The sequence below is a fragment of the Diceros bicornis genome, chromosome 18 (assembly GCF_020826845.1).
Source record: "Diceros bicornis minor isolate mBicDic1 chromosome 18, mDicBic1.mat.cur, whole genome shotgun sequence".
Classification (NCBI taxonomy): Eukaryota; Metazoa; Chordata; class Mammalia; order Perissodactyla; family Rhinocerotidae; genus Diceros; species Diceros bicornis.
In genome coordinates this window covers 3,726,980-3,751,423 of record NC_080757.1, presented here as the reverse complement: position 1 = coordinate 3,751,423, position 24,444 = coordinate 3,726,980, and the positions used below count along the sequence as shown (strand labels likewise).

The following is a 24,444-nucleotide window of genomic DNA, read 5'->3' as shown; positions in this document are numbered from 1 at the left end:
AGAGTTTTATGGTTTCAGATCTTACATTCAGGTTTTTAACCCATTTTGAGTTAATTTTTGTGTATGATGTAAGATAATGGTCTACTTTCATTCTTTTGCATGTCCAGTTTTCCCAGCATCGTTTATTGAAGAGACTTTCCTTTCTCCATTGTATGTTCTTGGCTCCTTTGTTAAAGATTAGCTGTCCATAGATGTATGGTTTTATTTTGGGGCTCTCAGTTCTCTTCCATTGATCTGTGTGTCTGTTTTTCTGCCAGTACCATGATGTTTTGATTACTATAGGTTTGTAGTATAATTTGAATTCAGGGAGTGTGATACCTCCAACTTTGTTCTTTTTTTTCAGGATTGATTTGGGTATTCAGGGTCTTTTGTTGTTCCCTGTAGATTTTAGGATTCTTTGTTCTATTTCCATGAAGAATGTCATTGGGATTCTGATTGGGATTGCACTGAATTTGTAGATTGCTTTAGGAAATATGGACATTTTAACTATCTTTATTCTTCCGGTCCATGAGCATGGAATATCTTTCCATTTCTTTATGTCTTCTTCAATTTCTTTCAATAATGTGTCATACTTTTCAGTGTGTAGGTCTTTCACTTCCTTGGTTAAATTTATTCCTAGGTATTTTATTGTTTTTCTTTTTGTGATTGTAAATGGGATTGTATTCTTGACTTCTCTTTCTGCTAGTTTGTTATTAGTGTCCAGAAATGCAACTGATTTTTGTATGTCGATTTTGTATCCTGCAACTTTACTGTATTTGTTGATTATTTCTAATAGTTTTTTGGTGGATTCTTTAGGGTTTTATATATATAGAATCATGTCATCTGCAAATAGTGACAGTTTCACTTCTTCCTTTCCAATTTGATCCCTATCGGGAAATCCAGTTTGGATTTCCCATTTCTTTTTCTTGCCTAATTGCTCTGGCTAAAACTTCCAGTACGATGTTGAATAAGAGTGGTGGAGTGGGCATCCTTGTCTTGTTCCTCTTCTCAGAGGAATGGCTTTCAGTTTTTGTACATTGCGTATGATGTTGGCTGTGGGTTTGTCATATATGGACTCTATTATGTTGGGGTACTTTCCTTCTATACCCATTTTTTTAGTGTTTTTATCATAAATAGATGTTGAATCTTGTCAAATGCTCTCTCTGCGTCTATTGAGATGATCATGTGATTTTTTATTTTTCATTTTGTTAATGTGGTGTATCACATTGATTGATTTGCGGATATTGAACCATGCCTGTGTCTCTGGACGAAATCCCATGTGATCGTGGTGTATGATCCTTTTAATGTATTGTTGTATTCGATTTGCTAATATTTTGTTGAGCATTTTTGCATCTATGTTCATCAGTGATGTTGGCCTATAATTTTCCGTTTTTGTGTTCTTCTTGTCTGGTTTTGGTATCAGGGTAATATTGGCCTCGTAAAATGAGTTAGGAAGCATCCCGTCCTCTTCAATTTTTCAGAATAGTTTGAGAAGGCTAGGAATTAAATCTTCTGTGAATGTTTGGTAGAATTCACCAGAGAAGCCATCTGGTCCTGGACTTTTGCTTTTGGGGACATTTTTGATTTCTGTTGCAATCTCTTTGCTTGTGATCGGTCTATTCATATTCTCTGTTTTTTCTTGATTCAGTTTTGGGAGATTGTATGATTCTAAGAATTTGTCCATTTCTTGTAGATTATCCAGTTTGTTGGCGTATAGCTTTTCATAGTATTCTCTTATAATCCTTTGTATTTCTGTGGTGTCTATTGTAATTTCTCCTCTTTCATTTCTGATTGTGTTTATTTGAGTCATCTCTCTTTTTTTCTTAGTGAATCTGGCTAAGGGTTTGTCAATTTTGTTCATCTTTTCAAAGAACAAGCTCTTAGTTTCATTGATGCTTTCTATTGTTTTTTTAGTCTCTATTTCATTTATTTCTGCTCTGATTTTTATTATTTCCTTCCTTCTACTGACTTTGGATTTTATTTGTTTTTTTTTTCTAGTTCTTTTAGGTATAGGGTAAGTTTGTTTATTAGAGATTTTTCTTGTTTGTTGAGGTAGGCCTGTATTGCTATACGTTTCCGTCTTAGTACTGCTTTTGCTGCATCCTGTAGGTTTTGGTATGTTGTGTTTTCATTTTCATTTGTCTCTTAAGTATTTTCTGACTTCTCCATTGATACAGCAGTTGTTCAGTAGCATGTTGTTTAGTCTCCACATATTTGTGACTTTCCAAGTTTTTTTCTTGTAGTCGATTTCTAGTTTCATAGCATTGTGGTCGGAAAAGATGCTTGATATGATTTCAATCTTTTTAAACTTATTGAGGCTTGCTTTGTTTCCCACCATATGGTCTGTCTTTGAGAATGTTCCATATGCACTTGAGAAGAATATGTATTCTGCTGTTTTTGGATGAAATGTTCTATATATATCTATTAAGTCCATCTAGTCTAGTGTTTCATTTAAGACCTGTGCTTCCTTGTTGACTTTCTGTCTGGATGATCTCTCCATTCACGTAAATGGACGTTACGGTAAGGACGTTACGTTCACGTTAAGGTCTCCTGCTATTATGGTATTGCTGTCAATTGCTGCTCTCTTTAGGTCTGTTAATATTCTCTTTATATACTTTAGTGCTCCTGTATTAGGTGCATATATATTAATAAGTGTTATGTCTTCTTGGTGGAATGTCCCTTTTGTCATTATATAATGACCATCTCTCTCCCTCATTATCTTTTTTATCTTGAAGTCTGCTTTGTCGGATATAAGTATGGCTACACCCGCTTTCTTTTGCTTACCATTTGCCTGGAGTATCATCTTCCATCCCTTCACTCCGAGCCTATGTTTGTCTTTAGAGCTGAGATGTGTTTCCTGGAGAAAGCATATTGTTGGGTCTTGTTTTTTAATCCATCCAGCCTCTCTTTGTCTCTTGATTGGTTAATTCAATCCGTTTACATTTAGGGTGATTATTGATATATGAGGGCTTAATGCTGCCATTTTATCTTTTGTGTCCCATTTGTTCTATATTTCCATTGTTTCTTTTCCCTTGTATTTCTGTCTGCCATTTCAGTTTGATGGTTTTCTGTGATGGTTTTCTCAGTTTTCTGTTCATTTATGATTTGTGACTCTGCTCTGATTTTTTTGTTTTGTCGTTACAAAACAAAGGTGACCACAGGAGCTTTGTATAAAAAACCACATAGATGAGACAGTCCGTTTTCTGATACCCTGTTATTTCCATTAGCCTATGCAGGTTCCATCCTCTTCCTCTTCTGTGTTTTTTTGGTCAGAAATTATTCTTTTTTGTGTTGTGAGTTTATGACCAAATTGTATTCGTTATAGTTGTTTTTGATGCTTTTTTTCCCTTTATTCTTTATTTTATAATTGCTTGCAAATCTATTCCTTTTTTTATAATTAATATCCAGCATTTTATTTTGCCATTTTTTACTAGCTCACATTTTTTGTGTGTGTGAGGAAGATCAGCCCTGAGCTAACATCTGATGCCAATCCTCCTCTTTTTTTTTCTTTTTGTTTGCTGAGGAAGATTGGCCCTGAGCTAACATCCATGCCCATCTTCCTCCACTTTATATGGGACACCGCCACAGCATGGCTTGATAAGTAGTACGTCGATGCGCACCCAGGATCCGAACCTGCGAACCCTGGGCCACCGAAGTGGAACACACGCACTTAACCACTTGCGCCACCGGGCCAGCCCGCCTATTCTGATATAGAGCTGCAATTTTCTGATTTTGTCTATCTGTTTATCTCCTTGCTCAAAGCTTTGTAAACCTTTGCCTTTTTGTTTCAGGTAGGAGGGTTCCCTTCATCATTTCTTGTAAGGCAGGTCTAGTGGCGATGAACTCCCTCAGCTTTTGTTTGTCTGGGAAAGTTTTTATTCCTCTGTCAAATCAGAAGGATGATTTCACTGGATAGAGTATTCTTGGCTGGTAGTGTTTGTCTTTCAGTGTTTTGAATATATCATTTCACTCTTTCGTAGCCTGTAAGATTTCTCCTGAGAAATCTGCTGAAAGCCTGAAGGGGGTTCTTTTGTAGATTACTTTCTTCTCTCTTGCTTCCCTTAATATTTTTTCTTTGTCATTGACTTTTGGAAGTTTTAATGTTATATGCTTTGGAGAAAGTCTTTTTGCATTGATGTAATTAGGAGTTCTTTTAGCTTCAGGCGCTTGCATGTCCAGTTACTTCCCCAGGTTTGGGAAGTTCTCAGGTATTATTCCTTTGGATAAGCTCTCTGCTCCTTTCTCCCTCCCTTCTCCTTCTGGGATACTTATAATCCTTATGTTACTTTTCCTAATTGAATCATATATTTGTGAAAGCATGTCTTCATTTTTAAAAAGTCTAAGTTCTCTCTCCTCCTCCACCTTGATCATTTCTAGGTTTCTATCTTCGAGCTCACTGATTCTCTCCTTCATTAGGTCTGCTCTATTTTTTATGCTTTCTACATTATTTTTTATCTCATTAATTGTGTTTTTCATATCCAGAATTTTTGTTTGGTTTGTTTTCTTTTCTTTTGTTTTTTTAGAGCTTCAATCTTTTTGCTGAAATACAAGAGGTACTTCTGTTCATTAATTTTATTCCTGAGTTCAATGAACTGTCTTTCTGAGTTTTCTTGTAACTCCTTGAGTTTCTTTATGACAGCTATTTTGGATTCTCTGTCAGTCATATTGTAATCGTCTGTGACTTCAAGTTTGGTTTCTAGAGAACTGTCATTCTCCTTCTGTTTTGTCCTTCTGTTCTCCTTCTGTTGTGTTACTGTAGTTCTTCATGGTGTTTGATGAACTGACCCTCTGCTGATGCAGTGGTAGTAACCACATTTCTTATTTGGGTACAGCTTTTGTTACTTTGGTTCTGAGCTGCTTCTGGTTGTAGTTGAGAGCCTGCACTTTCCGCCCTCCGCTACCTCTGCCAGAGGCGTCATCTATGCCCTCCTTGTGCTGCTTGTACCTCTAAGGTTGCTGGTGGCTTGCTGCTTCTGATATCACTGCAGTCTCAGGTGTTGCTAGCAGGGTCACCAGGCTGTGAGCACTTCTGCTGCTTCTGGGGTCTCCTGTGTCTTGTATTCTCTCACTTGCTCTCCGTGGGCCCAGGTGCTGCTGCTCTGTGCACCATGTATGCTGCTATTTCTGAGTTATGTGAAGGTGTTGGCAGTACTGCTGCCAGGGGTGCTGGGTTCATAGGTGTCACTGTTGCTTTCGGGGGCCCGGGTTCTTGTATGCAGCCCCTGCTGCAAGTAGAGCCAGTGTCGGGGCTACCACCACTGGGGGCTGGGTGTCAGGTTCTGCTTTGGTTCCTGAAGCCTCAGGTCTCAAGTGCCACCTGCCATTGCGGGGGGAGGAATAGGGGCTTAGCCACAAGTGTTGTTGCTGACCCTGCAGTCTCTCGTCACTGGCACCTGCCGATATACTTTTTGAGACCTGAGATCAGGACACCCTGTTGCTGCCAGGGAAATTTACACCTTGGATGTAGTCCTCACTGCTGAAAAGACAGATGCCACTGCCAGGGGAAGGAGAGAGGGCTGGTCACCAGCTCTGCTGTGTCCCAGAGCCTCAGGATGTGTGCGCCACCTGCCACTGCTGGGGGTGGGGAGCAGGGACCAAGCCACGAGTGCTGTGTTTGCCCTTGTAGCCTTGGTCACTGGTGTGCACAGCAGTTTGAGGATCTGCATTTTGGATCACTTCCAACTGGGTGAGAGGGAAGAGTCTGCTCCCCTAGTTCCACTGCCTCCAGGAGGTCCAGTCTACCCACCTTGAGATGTGTAGATGCATGGATCACTCAGACGTTCTGATGTGCTGTGCAGGGAGTCCTTTGTTGGTCACTGGATGTCTCGCTCTGCCATGATGCTCTATTCTATTCTTTTTGTTGCAATTGTAAATAGGGTTGTTTTCTTGATTTCTCTGTCTGCTGGTTTGTTATTAGTATATAGAAAGACAACTGATTTTTGTATGTTTATTTTGTACCTTGCAACTTTACTATATTCATTTATTATTTCCAATAGTTTTTTGGTGGATTCTTTACAGTTTTCTATATATAAAATCAAGTCAACTGCAAATAGTTTTACTTCTTTTCCAATTTGGATCCTTTTTATTTCATTTTATTGCCTAATTACTCTGATTAGGACTTCCAATACTATGTTCAATAAGAGTGGTGACAGTGGGAGTCCTTGTCTTGTTCCCTTTCTTAAAGGGATAGCTTTCAATTTTTCACTGTTGAGTATGATGTTGGCTGTGGGTTTGTCATATTTGGCCTTTATTACGTTGAGATACTTTCCTTCTGTACGCATTTTGTTTAGAGTTTTTATCATAAATGGATACTGAATCTTGTTGAATGCTTTCTCTGCATCTATTGAGACGATGAGGTGGTTTTTATTCTTCATTTTGTTAATGTGGTGTATCATGATGATTGATTTGCAGATGTCGAACCATCCCTGTATCCTTGGAATAAGTTCCACTTGATCGTGGGGTATAATCTTTTTAATGTATTATTGTATTCAATTTGCTAATATTTTGTTGAGAATTTTTGCATCTATGTTCATCAGTGATATTGGCTTGTAATTTTCTTTTTTTGTGTTCTTGTCTGATTTTAGTATCAGGGTGATGTTGGCCTCATAAAATGAGTTAGGAAGCGTCCCCTCCTCTTCAGGTTTTTGGAAGAGTTTAAGAAGGATTGGTATTCATTCTTCTATATATGTTTGGTAGAATTCACCAGTGCAGCCATCTGGGTCCTGGACTTTTGTTTGTTTGGATATTTTATTTTATTTTATTTTATTTTATTTTATTTTATTTGCTGAGGAAGATTTACCCTGAGCATCTGTGCCAGTCTTCCTCTATTTTGTACATGGGCCACAGCCACAACATGGCTGCCGACGAGTGGTGTAGATCCGCACCTGGGAACTGAACCCTGGCTGCCAAAGCGGAGCATGCCAAACTTAACCACTAGGCCACTGGATTGGCCTCTGTTTGGAGATTTTTGATTACTGATTCAATCTCCTTACTAGTAATTGGTCTGTTAGATTTTCTATTTCTTCATAATTTAGTCTTGTTAGGTTGTCTGTTTCTAGGAATTTATCCATTTCTTCTGGGTTGTCCAATTTCTTCACATGATCTATTTTAGATCAGTGTGTCTTAAACTTTAATGTGTGCATATGAATCAATTAGGCATCTTATTAAAAGGTTGATTCTCATTCGGTAGGTTCTAGAGTTAGGCTTGAGATTTTGTATTTCTCACAAGCTCTCAGTGATGTTGATGCTGCTGAACTGCAGACTACACTTTTGAATAAAAGCTCTTGGATGTGGATTCTTAATGAAGGCAAATTGTCCATATAAGGCAGACACGGATTTGGCATAATTCAGCATAGATTCTTTGGGGCCCCAAAGGCCCTACTGGGTGGTGAGAGTGTCAAACTGCATGGGAAACTGTCATTGAAAGATAGAATTTCACAAGATCTGGAAAGCTCAGTTCTTACTGTGCCGCTGCCCTTTTATATGTTTTGCATTATCATTCTGCAACTATGGGCTTGTTAAGAGAATGTTGACAAACATCAGGCTCTTTTTGTTTTTGAACCAAGCTCAGCATCATCAAGGCCGTATCCTTCACCAAAGGTGAAGGAGAATCAGTGCCCAGGGGTACCTGAACAAGTTCTCTGCCACCGTGTTTCTCCACAGTATAAAACCTTTATTAGGCATGTAACTTTTTTCTTTGTAAAAGGACTACTGCTTCGTGCTTTGCGCGTTCGTTGAATTCTGCTTTCTCTCATATTATCATTGTTATCCCTACTTTCTTTTTGTTTGAGTTTGCCTGATATAGCAAGGATAGAAAAAGATCTATTTGAATATGAGATTGAGGGAGGCATGTCAAGGTTTCTAATATCTGTGAAGTTTGGAAGTTGTGTTCTCTTTACATGAAGCTGAGGTCTCTGAACGCTTTACAAATTGACTCCTCACAGGAAAGACGGGAAAAAGAGAGTCTTAGAATATTTCATTGTTCGATGAGTAGTGATTGTGGCAAAGAAAGATTGAATTATTTTCTCCCACGTCACATAGCAAGTTGATTTAGTGGAAAAGGTGTGGGCATTGGAATTAGACTGATTTGGAGTCATGTATGGCCTTGGGCAAACAGTTTAATTTTTCTAAGCCTCAAATTCCTCAGCTATAGAATGGGGATATAATTCCCATTGAGTTGATGTGAAGATCAAATAGGAAATATTTTAAAAGCTCCTTGTACAATGTCTGGTCTGCTAGCTGTGACTACATTTAATGGTATTAAAATCTCAGGATCTTCAGGAGTAAGAATCCTTGTCCCTCACTGATCTTGGAGGTTAATCTTGTGTTCTTTAGGGAGATCATGCTCACTTGTAGTGTCAGGATTCCAGCTGGGTGAGTCTGAGATTTCCAAGGCAGGATTGGTTGTCATGGCTTATTTCTCTTTCTCAGATATGTCTCTGTAGATCTCCACTCTCTCCAGAGAGGGGAACCCAGGGGAAGAGATTATGGCTGCTGTGGTTTTTTCAGTTGGACCTCTGGTAAGTTGGGGTTTCCTCTGGTTCTGACCTCTTGTCTTGGGTTGAGAGCATGTTTACTTTTCCTGAAGTCTTGTGACTTCTCTATCTCACCCACACCCCTTCTGGTAACTGAATCCAATTGTTTGATCCATTAAAATTGGGTTTATCATCATAAAGTTTGTAATCTATAGGAAGATTCACTATACATATTGAACCAAATATCAAGACACATGATCTTTCAAAAAGTGTCTGGGCTATCTTTAGATATGATAAGCAGTCTGGGAAATTTACTTACCATGTTAAATTTGTATTGTTCCCAGGATATCAGTTATTTATGGGATAGTAGAATGGAATATTTTCCAATTGGAAAATTTTGTTTAGGAAATTTTGGGAAAAAATATACGTACACACACACACCCTTAATTCATAGGGACCATTCCCCTTGTACCCACTCTCAGTGATCTCCTCTTTTCTACCCATTAAGAAGTGATCAAGCTTAATAGATGACATGGAGAGAAAGAAGATGTTTAAGACACAGTGCTTGGCTGTAGGGAGCTTACAGTCTCGTTGAGGTAAGGCATACAAAAGAAATAGTTACATGATTTATTTAGGTGAATGGTAGTTGCTGAGCAGTATGATAAGCATGATGAGTGCTATGTAAGGAAAGAAATGGGACATTAGTATGGGCTAAATTGGTCACGGAAAGCTCATGAGGATAGTTAGATGTAAGCTGGTACCCAATTAGCAAGTGGGATTTAAATTGACATTAAGTATTTATGAGGGTTCTTCAGGTGAGAAGGGAGTTTAAGGGCAAGGCTCTGAGGCAGAGAACAGTGGGTGAGCTAGTGATTCAAGATGGAAAGTTATGAAAGATAGGACTGGAAATGAGATATTTAAGTTGAATCTTTTAATGTTCCCCTGAAGACATTAAAGTGTTTATATGTATGTGTGTGTCTGGGTATATTTGAGATGGGTATTAATGTGATAAAAGCTGTGTTTTAGCAGTGACTTTTTGAAATAAGAGATTCAGAAGAAAGGTAATACCAACAAATATAATTTTTTATAGTAATGATCCATAAAAACCTGTAGTAGTGATCTTTTATTCTTCGTAGCCAGAATAAAGAACATGTAAACGTCCTTAAAACATACCCTTGAAAAGATAAATAAAGACCAAAATGTTGCATTTGATCAGTAGACCCAAAGTATTTGTCTAGTATTGGCCTGATCAAACCCATTCTTCACATCATTGTTAATTTTCTGGAAGCTGAATATTTGTATTTTTTTAAAGAAAAACTTGGGAGAGGAGTGCTAAGATAACATTTTTCTCAATGAAATTTAAGTAAATAGTTTTATTACCTATAATTTTTAAAAATGGCACAAAACCTAAAATTGATAAGTACTGCTAGGAGATATAGTAAAATTTCATTTCATTTATAGAATCAGGCCCTCGTGGAGATACAGCTTCTAAGGTTTGGAAGAAAACAGTGTTATGAGAGGTCCCTGAAATATTTCCTGAATGGCTGCTGAGAAATGTCCCTCCACCCCAAACACTAATGATTTTTCAACTGTAGAAAACAGATGATGTTAGTAGGTTTTAAATATTATTCTTGAGCAAGACAGATAATTTCTGAGAAATAGATTTCATCCCCATATGAAAAAGGAGAATTATGTACCATCTGAAGGCCCCTTATTATAAGTTTATTTTTGTTTTGATAGGTTCCTTGTTAAAAGCCTCCTTTAAAAACTATGCAGTTATATCTTGCTCAGGCTTGTGTGTGTTATTGTCTCACACAGGTGAAAGAAGATTATGACTGGATGTTACTGTGGGACCTTAATTTCATCCCTAGATAAAACAGTAAAAGAGGTCGTCCCATATACACCACGCCCGCAGTGGGTGGTGTGCCTGTTGAGGCTCTACTGTAGGTCATAGGCAGCCCATCACTGTGATCTTGTCCTGTATCCCCTCAGAGTCCTGAAGTTTCCCAGCCGGATGAAGATCTTCGCCTTCAGGCAGAAGAACCAGAATTGGTAAAGGTAATACTTAGCATTTTATGTAAGGGGAATAAAGCGAAAGCGCCTCTTTTACTGCCCCTAGTTCTTAATGTTCCCAGTTCATTGCAACTTCACAGTGAATACTATCTTGCTTAATAGGTGTTGTAACCCCAGGTATGGTGACATCAGTTTGACAGATGTCATTTCTCTCAGTTGTGGCAGCCCTAATTTGGCAGATGGTCACACCATAATTGCTAATAATAAAGTATCCTGTGTCACACAGTCTGATTCTTGCTTCATGATGTAAGACCCAATACCATGAAAAATATCAAAAATACGTGAACATTGGTGGAAATATTCTTAAGATGAGTTTAAATTGCTTTAAATTTTTTCATTTCCTTACACTTATTAAGCTTACTTTCTTATTTGTGAGTACACAATCCACCTGATTTTTCCAGAAAAAATCAAAATCAGAAATGTATGAATTGTGTTAAGAAAAATTATCCAAAACTTAGAAATAAGGCAAAAGGTAAATGTCTGCCCTCTAAGTGTCGTGTTAGACCATTGTCTAACCAGCCTAAGGGCCACCTGACGTAGCAGGGAAGGTTACGTTGTCTGACTTACTATTTACTATGGATTAATATTCAGACCCTTTAAGCTAGATGTTAACTTGTAGAGAAGATGGAAAAGTTGCAAATTATTTCTTCCTGGGAGAAAAGATAATCCCAAAAGTTATGGTTTTATTGTCCTGTAGGACATTTACCAGATTTCTCTCTAATTTTGCAATCTTATTGCTGCATTCTTTTTTCCACTATCTATATATCTGTTTCTTTTATCTCCCTTGAACCAGCTTTGTCAAGATGCTAATCTCTCATTAATCACTTACATAAATCTTTGATATGTATTGATTATATTTTTAGGAGAATTATGTTTTTTAAAAAAATTTTTCTTGTGTGTTTGTGAAGGAGACCAGCCCTGAGCTAACATCCGATGCCAATCCTCCTGTTTTTTTTGCTAAGGAAGACTGGCCCTGGGCTAACATCTGTGCTCATCTTCCTCTACTCTATATGGGACGCCACCACAGCATGGCTTAACAAGCGGTGCGTCAGTGCGCACCCGAGATCCGAACCGGCAAACCCCGGGCCACTGCAGCAGAGCGCTTGCACTTAACTGCTTGCACCACCAGGCCAGCTCCCCCCAAAAATTTATTATATAGGAGAAATTCAACCCCTATCTCTTATTTTTTTATAATTATGTTTTTACATTTTTGAAAATTATACTTTGAAGATTAGTTTCATTCCAAAAATGTTTTATATAAAACTGATGGGGGTTTTTTGTTTTTATGAGAAAATGCATTCTGAGATTCAGTCTTTTTTTTTTTTTTTTGCCAGTTTAATTTTTTGTTTATTGCAGTAACATTGGTTTATAACATTGTAAAAATTTTAGGTGTGCATCATTATACTTCTATTTCTGCCTAGATTACATCATGTTCACCACCAGAATACTAATTACAACCCATCACCACACACATGTGCTGAATTATCCCTTTCTCCCTCCTCCCTCCCCCCTTCCCCTCTGGTAACCACCAATCCAATCTCTGTCCCTATGTGTTTGTTTATTGTTGTTATTATCTACTACTTAATGAAGGAAATCATACAGTATTTGACCTTCTCCCTCTCACTTATTTCACTTTGCATTATACCCTCAATGTCCATCCATGTTGTCACAAATGGCTGGATTTCATCGTTTCTTATGGCTGAGTAGTATTCCGTTGTGTATATATACCACATCTTCTTTATCCATTCATCCCTTGATGGGCACTTAGGTTGCTTCCAAGTCTTGGCCATTGTGAATAACGCTGCAATGAACACAGGGGTGCATGTACCTTTACAAATTGGCATTTTCAAGTTCTTTGGATAACTACCCAGCAGTGGAATAGCTGGATCATATGGTAGTTCTATCCTTGATTTTTTGAGGAGTCTCCATACTGTTTTCCATAGTGGCTGCACCAGTTTGCACTCCCACCAGCAGTGTATGAGAGTTCCCTTCTCTCCACATCCTCTCCAACACATGTTGTTTCCTGTCTTGTTAATTACAGCCATTCTGACTGGCGTGAGGTGATATCTCATTGTAGTTTTGATTTGCATTTCCCTGATAGTTGGTGGTTTTGAACATCTTCTCATGTGTCTGTTGGCCATCTGTATATCTTCTTTGGAGAAATGTCTGTTCTGAGATTCAGTCTTATACATTTTTTTTGAAATTTAGTACTGGACCAATGATTCTTAAAATTTAACATGACAGTTTAGGCTTTAAAATTTTAAGGTCAATATATTCATAGTTTCAGACTTTGAATCCTGAACCTTAGGAAAATACTGTAATTTTTGACACGATGAATAATTCATATGGTTTATTTTTATTCTTCTGACAGAAGGATTCCCTGGCAAAAGATTAATATTCAGTCTGGCTCTTCCTTAAATTCTGCATCCTGTTTATGAGTACTGAATTTAGCTTTGTTTAATTTTTAATCTGAGTAGAACCAATATTTTAATAATAATTTTTAACATTTCTATTTCTGCTAAAAAAGGCAGGTGGAATTTTCATAGGGTTGGATTGAATCTGTTGATCAGTTTGTCTGTTTGTGTTTTCAGTTCTGTAAAAGTTTGTTTCCCGTATTTTGAGGTTCTTTTGTTAGGTGAATATGTGTTTAAATTTGTTATGTCTTAGTGATACATTAACCAGTTTGTCATTATAAAATATCTTTCTTTGTTTCTAGTAACAATTTTTGTCAATTTTGTCTGATATTAATATTGCTACTCTCTCTTTTGTCTACTGTTTACGCAGTACATTTTTCCATCCTTTTATATTCAAGCTGTTTGTGTCTTTGAATTTAAAGTGTCTTCTTTAGACAGCATATATTTGTATCATTTTAAGAAAACTTCCTTCTGCCAATCTCTTCATTTTGATTGTAGTGTTCAGTCTGTTTACTTTTAATTTAATGACTGATAAGGTAGAACTTATGTCTGCCATTTTGCTCTTTCTTTTCTCTATGCCTTACATCTTTTTTGTTTGTTTCTTCCTCCATTACTGATTTTTATGTGTGTTAGATATTTTCTAATATCCCATTTGATTAACTCTTTTTATTTCTTTCATAATATTTTTGAGTTATTATCTTTGTTGTTTCCCTAGGGATTACAATTAATATCTAGACGTAAAACAATGTATTTGACATTAATGCCAACTTAATTTTAATAGTATATGCATCTTTACTCCAATATAGCTCCATTCTCTTCCCCCTCCTCTGTACTGTTATTTTATCCTTTTTTGCTTCTGTTCCTCAGTCTGCATAATCTCAATTGATCTATCTTCAATTTCCTGCCTGCTTATCTTAGTCTGTTTGAACTTCTGTAGCAAAATGCAATAGGCTGGGTAGCTTGTAAACAACAGAAATTTATTTTTCACAGTTCTAGAGACTGGAAGTTCAAGATCAGTGTGCCAGCACGGTCAGTTGAGAACTCTCTTCCAGGTCACAGATTTCTCATTGTATCCTCACATGGTGGAAGGGGCTAGGGATCTCTCTGGAGCCTCTTTCATAAGGCACTAATTCCATTCATGAGGGTTCTACCCTCATAACCTAATCACCTCCCAAAGGCCCAACCTCCTAGTACCATCACATTGGGCATTAGGTTTTCAACATACTGATTTGAGGGGAACACAAACCTTCAGACCATTGCACTGTTCACTTTGTTGTTTCCTTTCACTGAACCCCTTTAGTGAATTTTTCATATCAGTTATTGTATTTTTCTATTTAGTGAGATATCATTCTCATAATCTTCTTTAATTCTGTAGACCTGGTTTTCTTTAGGTCTTTGAACATGTTTATAATAGCTGATTTAATGTCTTTACTTAGTAAGTAAAAGTCCTTGGCTTCCTCAGGGACAATATCCATTGACTGCTTTTTTTTTACTATCTATGGTCCATACTTTCCTGTTTCTTTGTGTGTCTTGTAATTTTTTGGTGGAAACCTGATATTTTAAATAATATAATGTGGCACCTCTGGAAATAGATTCTCCCCTCCCCAGGGTTTGTTATTGCGGTTTCTTGTTGTTGCTGCTGCTGCTACTTTGTTTAGTGACTTTACTGGACTAATTCAGTAAAGTTTGTATTCTTTGTTGTATACAGCCACTAAAATCTCTGGTTAACATAATGGTTAATGATTGGACTTAGTTTTCCTTAAATGTCTTAAACCAAGCAGTCTTCTAGCATTTGCAAAAAGGCTTTTGTATGTGTGGGGCATTCTTTCTGCTCTTAGGCAGCCATTTACAACTCTGCATTAGCCTTCACTTCTTGCTTGCACAGAACCTCAAGGTAAGCCACAGGTGAAAGCTGAGGGCCTTCTTAGATTTTTCCTGGGGCTTAGCTCTTGGTGGGAAAAGAAAACAACCCAGTAAGTTCATTATAATTTGAGTTATGTGCAAAGTAATTAACAGTAAAGTTTATGAACTGTGATTATCTCTCATATTAGCCATGTTTTATTATTAGCAGAATTATATAAAACATGTTTCACAAATTTTGAGGTCCAAATAAAGAGGTTTAAACTATTTGACAAGCATACATATCTATATGGCAGGAGAACACTCCAGAGGAAATCTGTTTCTTCTGATATAGAGCAGAGCTTAGCCAAATTTGATCTAACTTGAGACTTTTGCCTGATTAGTCAGCTAATTAGGGCTCTGAGTTCACTAGATCATGGCGTATGGTGATTATGAGCTTGAATTCTAGAGCCAAACTGCCTGGATTTGAATCTAGACTTTGCCTCTTCTGTGAACTTAGGCAAAGCCCCTAATCTCTCCATGCCTCACTTTCCTTATCTGTAAATAGTACCTTCTTTATTGTAACTCATTACTAAACATAAAAAGCCTTTATATCAGTACCTGACAAATAATATACGCTATACTTATACAAAAGTAGAGGGTAGTTTGATGAATCCTGTTGAACCTATTGCCCATGTTCAACAGTTATCAACCTATGAACAATCATATTTCGTCTGTAATACTACCCTCCCTCACAAATGATTTTGAAAAAAAATGACATTATATAATTTCTTCTATAAATATTTCATTATACATCTATAACAGATTTTTTAATAGTAAGTATATTACCATTATTACAGCTAAAAAATTAACAGAAGCCTTAATATTATCAAATGTTCAGTTAGTATTTGTTTCTCCAGTTGATTCATATGTTATAATTAGTTAATATTGTCTCCTAGGTCATTTTTAATCTAGAGATTTCCCCTTCCCTCATTTTTTCCCCTTATAATCCTTTGTTGAAGAAACCAAGACATTTGTACCTTAGAGGAGTGTTGCCCAGTACAGTAGCCACTAGCCACATGTGGCTATTGGGTACCTGAAATATGACTAGTTTAAATGGAGATATATTGTAAATTTAAAATACACGTCCTATTTCAAAGACTTAGTACAAAAAATAATGTAAAGTGTCTCGTAATAGTTTTTATATTCATTACCTGTTGAAATTATAATATTTTGTGTATATTAGGCTAAAGAAATTATGTTATTAAAACTGGTTTCACCTGTTTATTTTTAATGTGGCTACTAGAAAATTTGAAATTACATATATGACTTGCATTATATTTCTATTGGACAGCATTGATTTAGAATTTCACACAATATAGATTTTACCAATTGCATCCCCATGGAGTTATTTAACATGCTTCTTTGTCCACTGTATTCCCTTTGTATTGTTAGTTAGATCTAGAGGCTTGATCAGATTCAGAGTTTGATTTTTTAAAAGTATTTTTGGCAATAGTATTTCATATTTCTGGTGTATACCACCAGAAGTTACATAATGCCTAGTTGAGGCCTCTATGGTGTATTAGCCACTGCTGATGATCCTTTAATTCATTAGAGGTTGCAAAATGGTGATATTCTAATTCTTTCATTCCTTCTTCATGTGTTAGCTGGAATACTTCCATAAAGAGAAACCTCCCCTCATCAACTATCTGATTACATTTGATTACTATACAAACTATATATGTAGTTTATATATAAAAGAAGGACAAAGGGTTGATTCTTTCTCTTTATTTACCAGTTTCCAGGCATCCTCTAAAGATGATCAATGAGTATTTTTATAGTATTATTATGAAATCACAATTTTAAATGTATTATATATTTTTGAAATGCATTACAATTATTATCCTTATTGATGCTCAGATTGTCCCATCATTAGCCAGTGGGAGCCTCTTCAGGTTGTCTCCTATGTCTTAGATATAATCCTAGTAGTCTTTGATAGCTTCCTTTTTAGTATGACAGAAAGTTCTAGGCCCTGGCTCCTTTCGTGGGAAATAATATTTAGAGGCCACAGTCTGGCTTGCGTAGTGCTACCTTACTGGTTATTGTTTCTAGGCCTTTTCAGTGGACAAAGCTAGGAAATATGGGGGTTTTTTCCTTAAAAATAAAATACTGCATGAGTTTATACTGATACTTCCAATTCAAATTTGGATCTATGGAGTTTTTATATAATCTCATCAATATTACGTTTATATCTTCTTTCTCCCATGTCAAATTCACTAGCTGTCAATGACATCAATATACTAATTTGCTTTATCCGTCACTACACACACAACAGTTACAAAATAGCATTTCCATCGCTACCACCAACAATATGATTATTTACTGAAAATGTATTCTTTTCATTTTTTGTGGTTCTATTTCTCCTCGGGATATGTGTCACAAGGAATATACAGAAAAATTACTGTATTTTAAAGTCACTCAGGCCCGGCCCCGTGGCTTAGCGGTTGAGTGTGCGCACTCCGCTACTGGCGGCCCAGGTTCGGATCCTGGGCACGCACCAACGCACCACTTCTCCGGCCATGCTGAGGCCGCGTCCCACATACAGCAACTAGAAGGATGTGCACCTATGACATACAACTATCTACTGGGGCTTTGGGGAAGAAAAGGAGGAGGATTGGCAATAGATGTTAGTGCAGAGCCGGTCTTTCTCAGCAAAAAGAGGAGGATTAGCGTGGATGTTAGCTCAGGGCTGATCTTCCTCACAAAAAAATAAATAAAAAAAAAAAATAAAGTCACTCAAAATAGTTCCTTTCTGATGAACTTGTATGCTACCAACTGGTTTCATTTTACTTTTAAGTTTTAGAGATGGCTTTTTTACAATTTAATTTTTCTTTTATAATAATATAAAATATTTACATGGTTCAAAAGTCCAATCTACAAAACAAAAATATTCAAGGGAGTCAAGCTTCTATTCCAGTCCTCTCCACTCTTTTTCCTCCTTCCTCCAACAGGTAACCATTAAAAAAATTTTATGACTCATTCTTCCACTTTTTATACCAGCACATGTATATTTCATATCCTGACCAAAGAAGTTCCCCAGATTCCTGTGATTTCCTAATTTCTTTCTCAAAGAGAGATCTTATAATATGCTGTATCTGCAATCTGAATGATGAACTATATCTTTTATTAAGCCATATTTTACAAATTGGAACTGTAAAAGGGTTGATATTATAAATAAGGCAGGGTTTTGAAGGAGAAAAGATGATTTTGGTGGAAGCTACTAGCTGTTATCAAGTAATTTTAAAGACTTTCTATGGAAGGAAGAAACCATGCTTTTTGATGCCAGATAATATAGTAGGACCAATATTTCGAAGTTACAGAAAGCCAGATTTGAACTAGTCTGAAAAAAATCCTGCTGTCAGGTAGAACTTTGAAAATAGAATGGGCCTCCTCTTGTGGTTTTAAGTTCTTGTCCCTGGAGAGATTCATACATCCTTGAACGGTTGAACTGGTTGACTTCCATCGCCATTTGATGATTGTGATTTCTGGTGTTCTTCGCCAGTTTTGTATGTATCATTCTGCCTAACAGGTCTAAGTGTATAGTCCCTGGGTGATCACAGTGTATTTCTTTTAGGAATCAGTGACATTTAAAGATGTGGCTATAGACTTCACATTGGAAGAGTGGAGGTTGATGGACCCTACACAGAGGAACCTGCACAAAGATGTGATGCTAGAGAATTATAGAAATCTTGTCTCTCTGGGTAAGGACAACTTCTGTGTTCATGGATCTGCCCATTTGACCAGGTTTTCTGAAGATATAGAGCCTCTAAAGTACTTAACTGAATTTTGAGTTAGAGTTTAGGCATTCAAGTCTCATAATCTTAGGGGCATATTGTCGGGAGTTATGCTATTCTTTGCTCTTAACTAAATGGTCTGCTCATGGTAGAGTAAGAAATACATATTTCATTGGGGATTGTTGACAGTCCCCCAGGTTTAGGCCTAAAGTTTTTTCTGGTTACTTCCATAAATGAGAGTTATCTGTACCTCTAGAAAGAAAGGAACAAATATGTTCATTTTCTTTGTAAACTCACATTATTCCCATGATCTATTACCACAGCAAACCTGAGATTGTATGTTGAGCTTCTTTGAGATACCTTTGTAATCCTCTGTAACACCACTGTACAATAGAATGTTCTGCTGTGATGAGAATGTTCTCTATCTGTGCTGTCCAATATGGCGGGCACCAGCCACTTGTGGCTGTTGAGCACTTGAAATCTGGCTAGCCCAATTGAAGAACTGAATTTTAAATTTTATATCATTCTAACTAATTTAAATTCAAATTTAAATTCAACCGTGTTGGACAGCGCATCTCTAAAACTTCCTATAATAGCCACTCTCCACAGAAGATGAAGAACTGAGACTGAATTTGGCAATAGTTCTTGCTCATAGGCACAATCAAATCCTATTCATTTTTCTCTGAACAGGGCTTGCAGTTTCCAAACCAGACATGATATCTCATTTGGAGGATGGAAAAGGACCATGGGTGGTACTAAGAGAAATTTCAAGAACCCCCTATCCAGGTGAGTTAATAAGAACCAGGAGGATGGGATTTATTTCAAGTTAATAGGTCATGGATGGAGCAGAACATCTGCAATATTTGGGGGATACCTTTGCTCAAAGCTATCTCAGAGGAAAAGATTCTCCCCCTCTCTTCTTCTCTCCCTACATCTCCCTCCCTTCTGTCCTTTTTCTTTCCCTCCATCCCTCCCTCCCTCCCTTCTTCCCTCCCCCTCTCTCCATCTCCCGCCCCCCCCTCCCTCTCCCCCTCCCTCTGTCCTCTACTTTTGGTTTCTATCCCATCCCATCCTACTTTGCTTTCTTCAGGACGTGATTTTCATAATTATTCCTTCATTCCTTCTTCGTTCAAATATGCATAAAATATCCCTTTCAGTTCTATCCTCTCCAGTTAACTTTACATTTTTCTCATTTGTTTAACCATTTTCTCATATCTTTTCCTTCATTAATTTTCCTGAAAATACTTTCTTAATGGTCACCACTGATTTCTTTTAAGCTAAACCTGTTGACTCATTGTTTACACCTGCAAGCCTGCTGAAACTTTAGGGGAACCCTCCTCCTCTTCTCCAGGTTATTAACTAATTGAGAAGACAAATAAGAAATCAGTTGAGAATCAAAATACAGTATTTATTGATTTATTTAATCAATTTTTTTGTTATTTATAATTTTTATTCTTACTCAAAGAGTTCTTTTACATTTAGACCTGAACTTTATCATATATCACTCCTATGAATACATAACATTAAATATATAAATTAAATCAGTTGGTTGAGTTTCTTTACATTTGGGGTCCAATTCTTAAATACTTTTTTTTTTTTTTTGGTGAGGAAGATCGGCCCTGAGCTAACATCTGCCAATCCTCCTCTTTTTTTTTTTTTTTTCCCGCAGAGGAAGACTGGCTCTGGGCTAACATCCATGCCCATCTTCCTCCACTTTATATGGGACGCCTGCCACAGCATGGCCTGACAAGCAATGCGTCTGTGCACGCCTGGGATCCGAACCGGCAAACCCCGGGCCGCTGCAGCGGAGCGCACACACTTAACTGCTTATGCCACCAGGCCGGCCCCTTAAATACTCTTTGACTCAGAATTAACGATGTCCGTGTTTTTCTGCCAAATATTATCCACTATTGCATCAAGATTGTCGGTGATGCAATATTTCTTTATAGAATTCTCTATTATCATCTCTAGGGTTTTCTTCCCGGCTTTTGACACCCGTTTGGCAACTTTTGTTACTGGTATTTTTTTAATTTAAATTAAGGTATCAACAGAAGGTTTTCAGACAACAACCAAGACTCATATTCTTGTCTTCAAGGTCCTTAAATGGCTTGTTGAAGAGTTACAGGTGTCCAGTCATGGAACCGGTAATAACAACCTGGGCACACCTGTGTCAGCAATGACATCTATGTCATGCTGCTATCTGGCTGACAACGGTTGTTAAAATGGCGTCAACAAGGAGATGGATTCTGACCTCAGAAATGTTAAATTATGAGAATAAATGAAATAATAAGAGGCAGAAATAATGAGAGACAGCTTTGTATAGTGCTCTGTAGTCAGATTGTGAAGTACTGTGCTCACACAAGAGGTGGGTATGCACCCAGCTCTTCTACTTACTAGCTACATGACTGTGGATAGGCTATTTAATCTTTTTACTCTTTTTTAAAATTAATTAATTAATTAATTTTTGTTTTGTTTTGTTTTTTATTGCAGTAGCATTGGTTTATAACATTATATAAATTTCAGGTATACATCATTATATCTCAGTTTCTGCATAGGTTACATCATGTTCACCACCCAAAGACTAATTACAGTCCATCACCACACACGTGCCTAATCATCCCTTTCACTCTCCTCCCTCCTTCCTTCCTCTCTGGTAACCACCAATCCAATCTCTGTCTCTATGTGATTATTTGTTGTTGTTTTTATCTTCTACTTATGAGTGAGATCATACAGTATTTGACTTTCTCCCTCTGACTTGTTTCACTTAGCATAATACCCTTAAGGTCCCCCTATGTTGTCACAAATGGCTGGATTTCATTGTTTCTTATGGCTGAGTAGTATTCTATTGTGTACATAGACCACATCTTCTTTATCCATTCATCCCTTGATGGGCACCTAGGTTGCTTCCAAGTCTTGGCTATTGTGAATAACACTGCAGTGAACACAGGGGTGCATGTATCTTGACACATTATTTAATCGATGTTTATTGAACATCTGTAGACTGTGAACCGGGTTAGGTACTAGGTCTACAGCAGTGAGGAAGATGGACTAAGTCCCTGCTCTCATGAAGATTAAATTTTGAGAAATAGATAATTAACAAGTAAATAAACAAAAACAAGCTAAGTAGTGGTTGTAATAACTTAGCTGTGAGATAAGTGAGGGGAGGGGATATGAAAGTAACTGGGATGAGGGTGAGGTGCCTCCTTCAGATAGTGTGGTCAGGGAAGGCTTCTGAGGAGATGACTCTGAAGCTGAAACTTGAAGGATCAAAAGCAGCCAGCCACGTAAAGAGGAGAAGGAGAGCATTCCAGGCAAAGGGAATAGCAATGCAAAGCACCTGATACAGAAAAGAATGTAGTGTGTTGCAGAAATCAAAGGAAGCGGCTGTGACTGAAGCATAAGTGAGAGGGAGGCTGGTATAGAGTAAGATTAGTAAGTTAGACAGGAGACTGCCTGTTCAGGGCTTTGTAGATGATGGTAAGGGGTTTTGATTTTAATCAAAGTGAATGTGAAGACACTGAAAGATTTTAATCAAGAATTTTTAGGAAATAATCCTGTTTATGGAAATTGAATTTAAGCATAAAGCAGATAATCAGTTAAGAGATTGTTAAAATAGTCTAGGCAAGAGGTGATAGTAACTTTGATTAGGGAGATACTATTGGAGATGGAAAGAAATAAATGGATTCTAGTTCAAGTATTCATTTTATTATGATGCCATCCGTAACTTGCATTTATGTTACATATATTCTTTTTATATATCAAATATTTTATATTTTTAAAAGAGTGAATGAAAAGTAGACATTGGAGGTAGTTTTAGATGACTCTTTAGAGAAGGATTCTCACCCCCCCCCGCCCCACACCCCGCCGTACCACATGCCCTGAAGAGGGAAAGAAAAATGGGGCAGTGGCTAGAGGAAAGTAAGGAATCAAGAAAAAAACTCTTGTGTTTTATTTTTGAGATGGGAGCTTTTGTGGCATGCTTGAGTGCTGATAGAAATGATGCCCCGATGGAGAGGGAGAAATTGATGTTGCAGGGCAAAGATGGGACCACTGGAGAACTCAAGTGTCTGAGGATGTGAAAGGGGATAAAATCTAGACTAGAAAAGGAGAGATTTACCTTTGATAGACAGGGAGGTCACCTCCTCTGTGTAACATGAGGGAAGGAGAAGATAGATGCAGACATAGGTCAACTGGTGGCGAGAAGATTGAGGCATTCTTATGGCTTCTGTATTCTCAGTGAAATACGAAGCAAAACCATCAGCTTATAGTTAGGACAAGAAAGAGGCGTGAGAAAGGGAAAGTTATGTATTTTATGGTGCATAGAATTCACCAGGGAAGCCATGTGGCCTGAAGCTTTTATTGTGGAAGGTGTTTAATTACATCTTCTATTCCTTTTATAGTTATAGGACTGTTCATATTTCCTGTTTCTCTTTGTTTGAGTTTAGCAAATTATGTTTATCTAAGAATTGATCCATTTAATCTAAAATTTAAATTTTTTGCATACTGTCCTCTATCTTTTTTTTTTTTTTTTGTGAGGAAGATCAGCCCTGAGCTAACATCTTATGCCAGTCCTCCTCTTTTTGCTGAGGAAGATTGGCCCTGGGCTAACATCCGTGCCGATCTTCCTCTACTTTATATGGGACACCACCACAGCATGGCTTGGCAAGCGATGGGTCGGTGCGCACCCTGGATCCGAACCTGCGACCCCTTGGGCTGCCGAAGCAGAGCACGCCCACTTAACTGCTACACCACAGGGCCGGCCCCTCTGTTTATCTTTTAAATGTCTATATGGATCTGAAGTGATATCTCCCTTTTCATTTCTGATATTAATTTTTTGTGTCTTCTCTCTTTTATCTTAGTCTTGCTAGGATTTATCAATCTTATTTGGCTTTTAAAGAATAATTTTTATCCTTTTCTATTGTTTGTTTGATTTCTGTTTCATTACTTTTTTCCCTTATTTCATTATTTTTTACCTTCTTAGGGTTTAATTTGCTGATCTTTTCTAACTTCTTGAGTTGGATACTTATTGGTCTTCAGCCATTCTTTTTTTTCTAATGCATTTAAAGCTGTCAAGACTGTATCACACATTTTTTTTTATGTAGCACCTTCATAATTATTGAGTTCAAGTATTTGATAATTTCCATTGTGATGTCTTGGGCCCTCAGGTTATTTAGAAGTATTTTCCTTAATTTTGTGCCATATGGGGATTTTCTAGTAATCTTGTTAAGTTCTACTGTGACCAGAGAACATACTCTATATGATTTCAGTCTTTGCAAATTTCTTAAAATTTGCTTTACCACATGGCCAATTTTTATAAATATTTCATGTGCACTTGGAAAAATGTATAGTCTGTAGGTACTGAATGCTGTTCTAGGTATGTCAAGTTTGTTAATGTTGCTAAAATCTATATACTTACTGACTGTTAGCTTATTCTATCAGTGATTGAGAAAGGTTTTGTAAAGTCTCCCACTATGACTGTAGATTTGTCTGTTTCTTATTTTAGTTCCTTTGATTTTTGCTTTATGTATTTTGAAGCTGTGTTCTTAGGTAAATACAAAGTTAGAACTGTTATATCTTTCTGGTAAATTGGAACTTTTATCATTATGAAGTGTCTTCTTTATTGCTGTTAATGGTTTTTGCCTTAAAATCTGTTTTGCCTGATATTAATATTACTGTAGCATCATTCTTTTCGTTATTGTTTATATGATATATCTTTTTTCATCTGCTCACTGTCATCTTTTATATATCCTTATATTTTGTGTTTATCTTATAAATAGCATGTTGTTTGATTTTTGTTTGTATTTAGTCCATTTGTACATAATACAATTACATGATGTTTAAATCTACCATCCAACTGTGAAAGTATCTTCC

The 24,444-nt window shown here is 37.1% G+C and overlaps 1 protein-coding gene across 1 annotated transcript in view; it reads left to right on the top strand.

Annotated features, from left to right (window-relative positions):
* The window catches only part of ZNF624 (zinc finger protein 624), a 40,141-nt gene that overhangs the window by 6,594 nt on the left and 9,103 nt on the right, over nucleotides 1-24,444 (top strand). Inside the window, exons 2-5 of the mRNA XM_058559659.1 lie at nucleotides 8,410-8,498; nucleotides 10,446-10,511; nucleotides 18,414-18,540; nucleotides 19,264-19,359. Coding sequence (XP_058415642.1) covers nucleotides 8,466-8,498; nucleotides 10,446-10,511; nucleotides 18,414-18,540; nucleotides 19,264-19,359 — 322 coding nt within the window. The 5' untranslated portion in view covers nucleotides 8,410-8,465. The remainder of the gene's footprint in view (nucleotides 1-8,409; nucleotides 8,499-10,445; nucleotides 10,512-18,413; nucleotides 18,541-19,263; nucleotides 19,360-24,444) is intronic.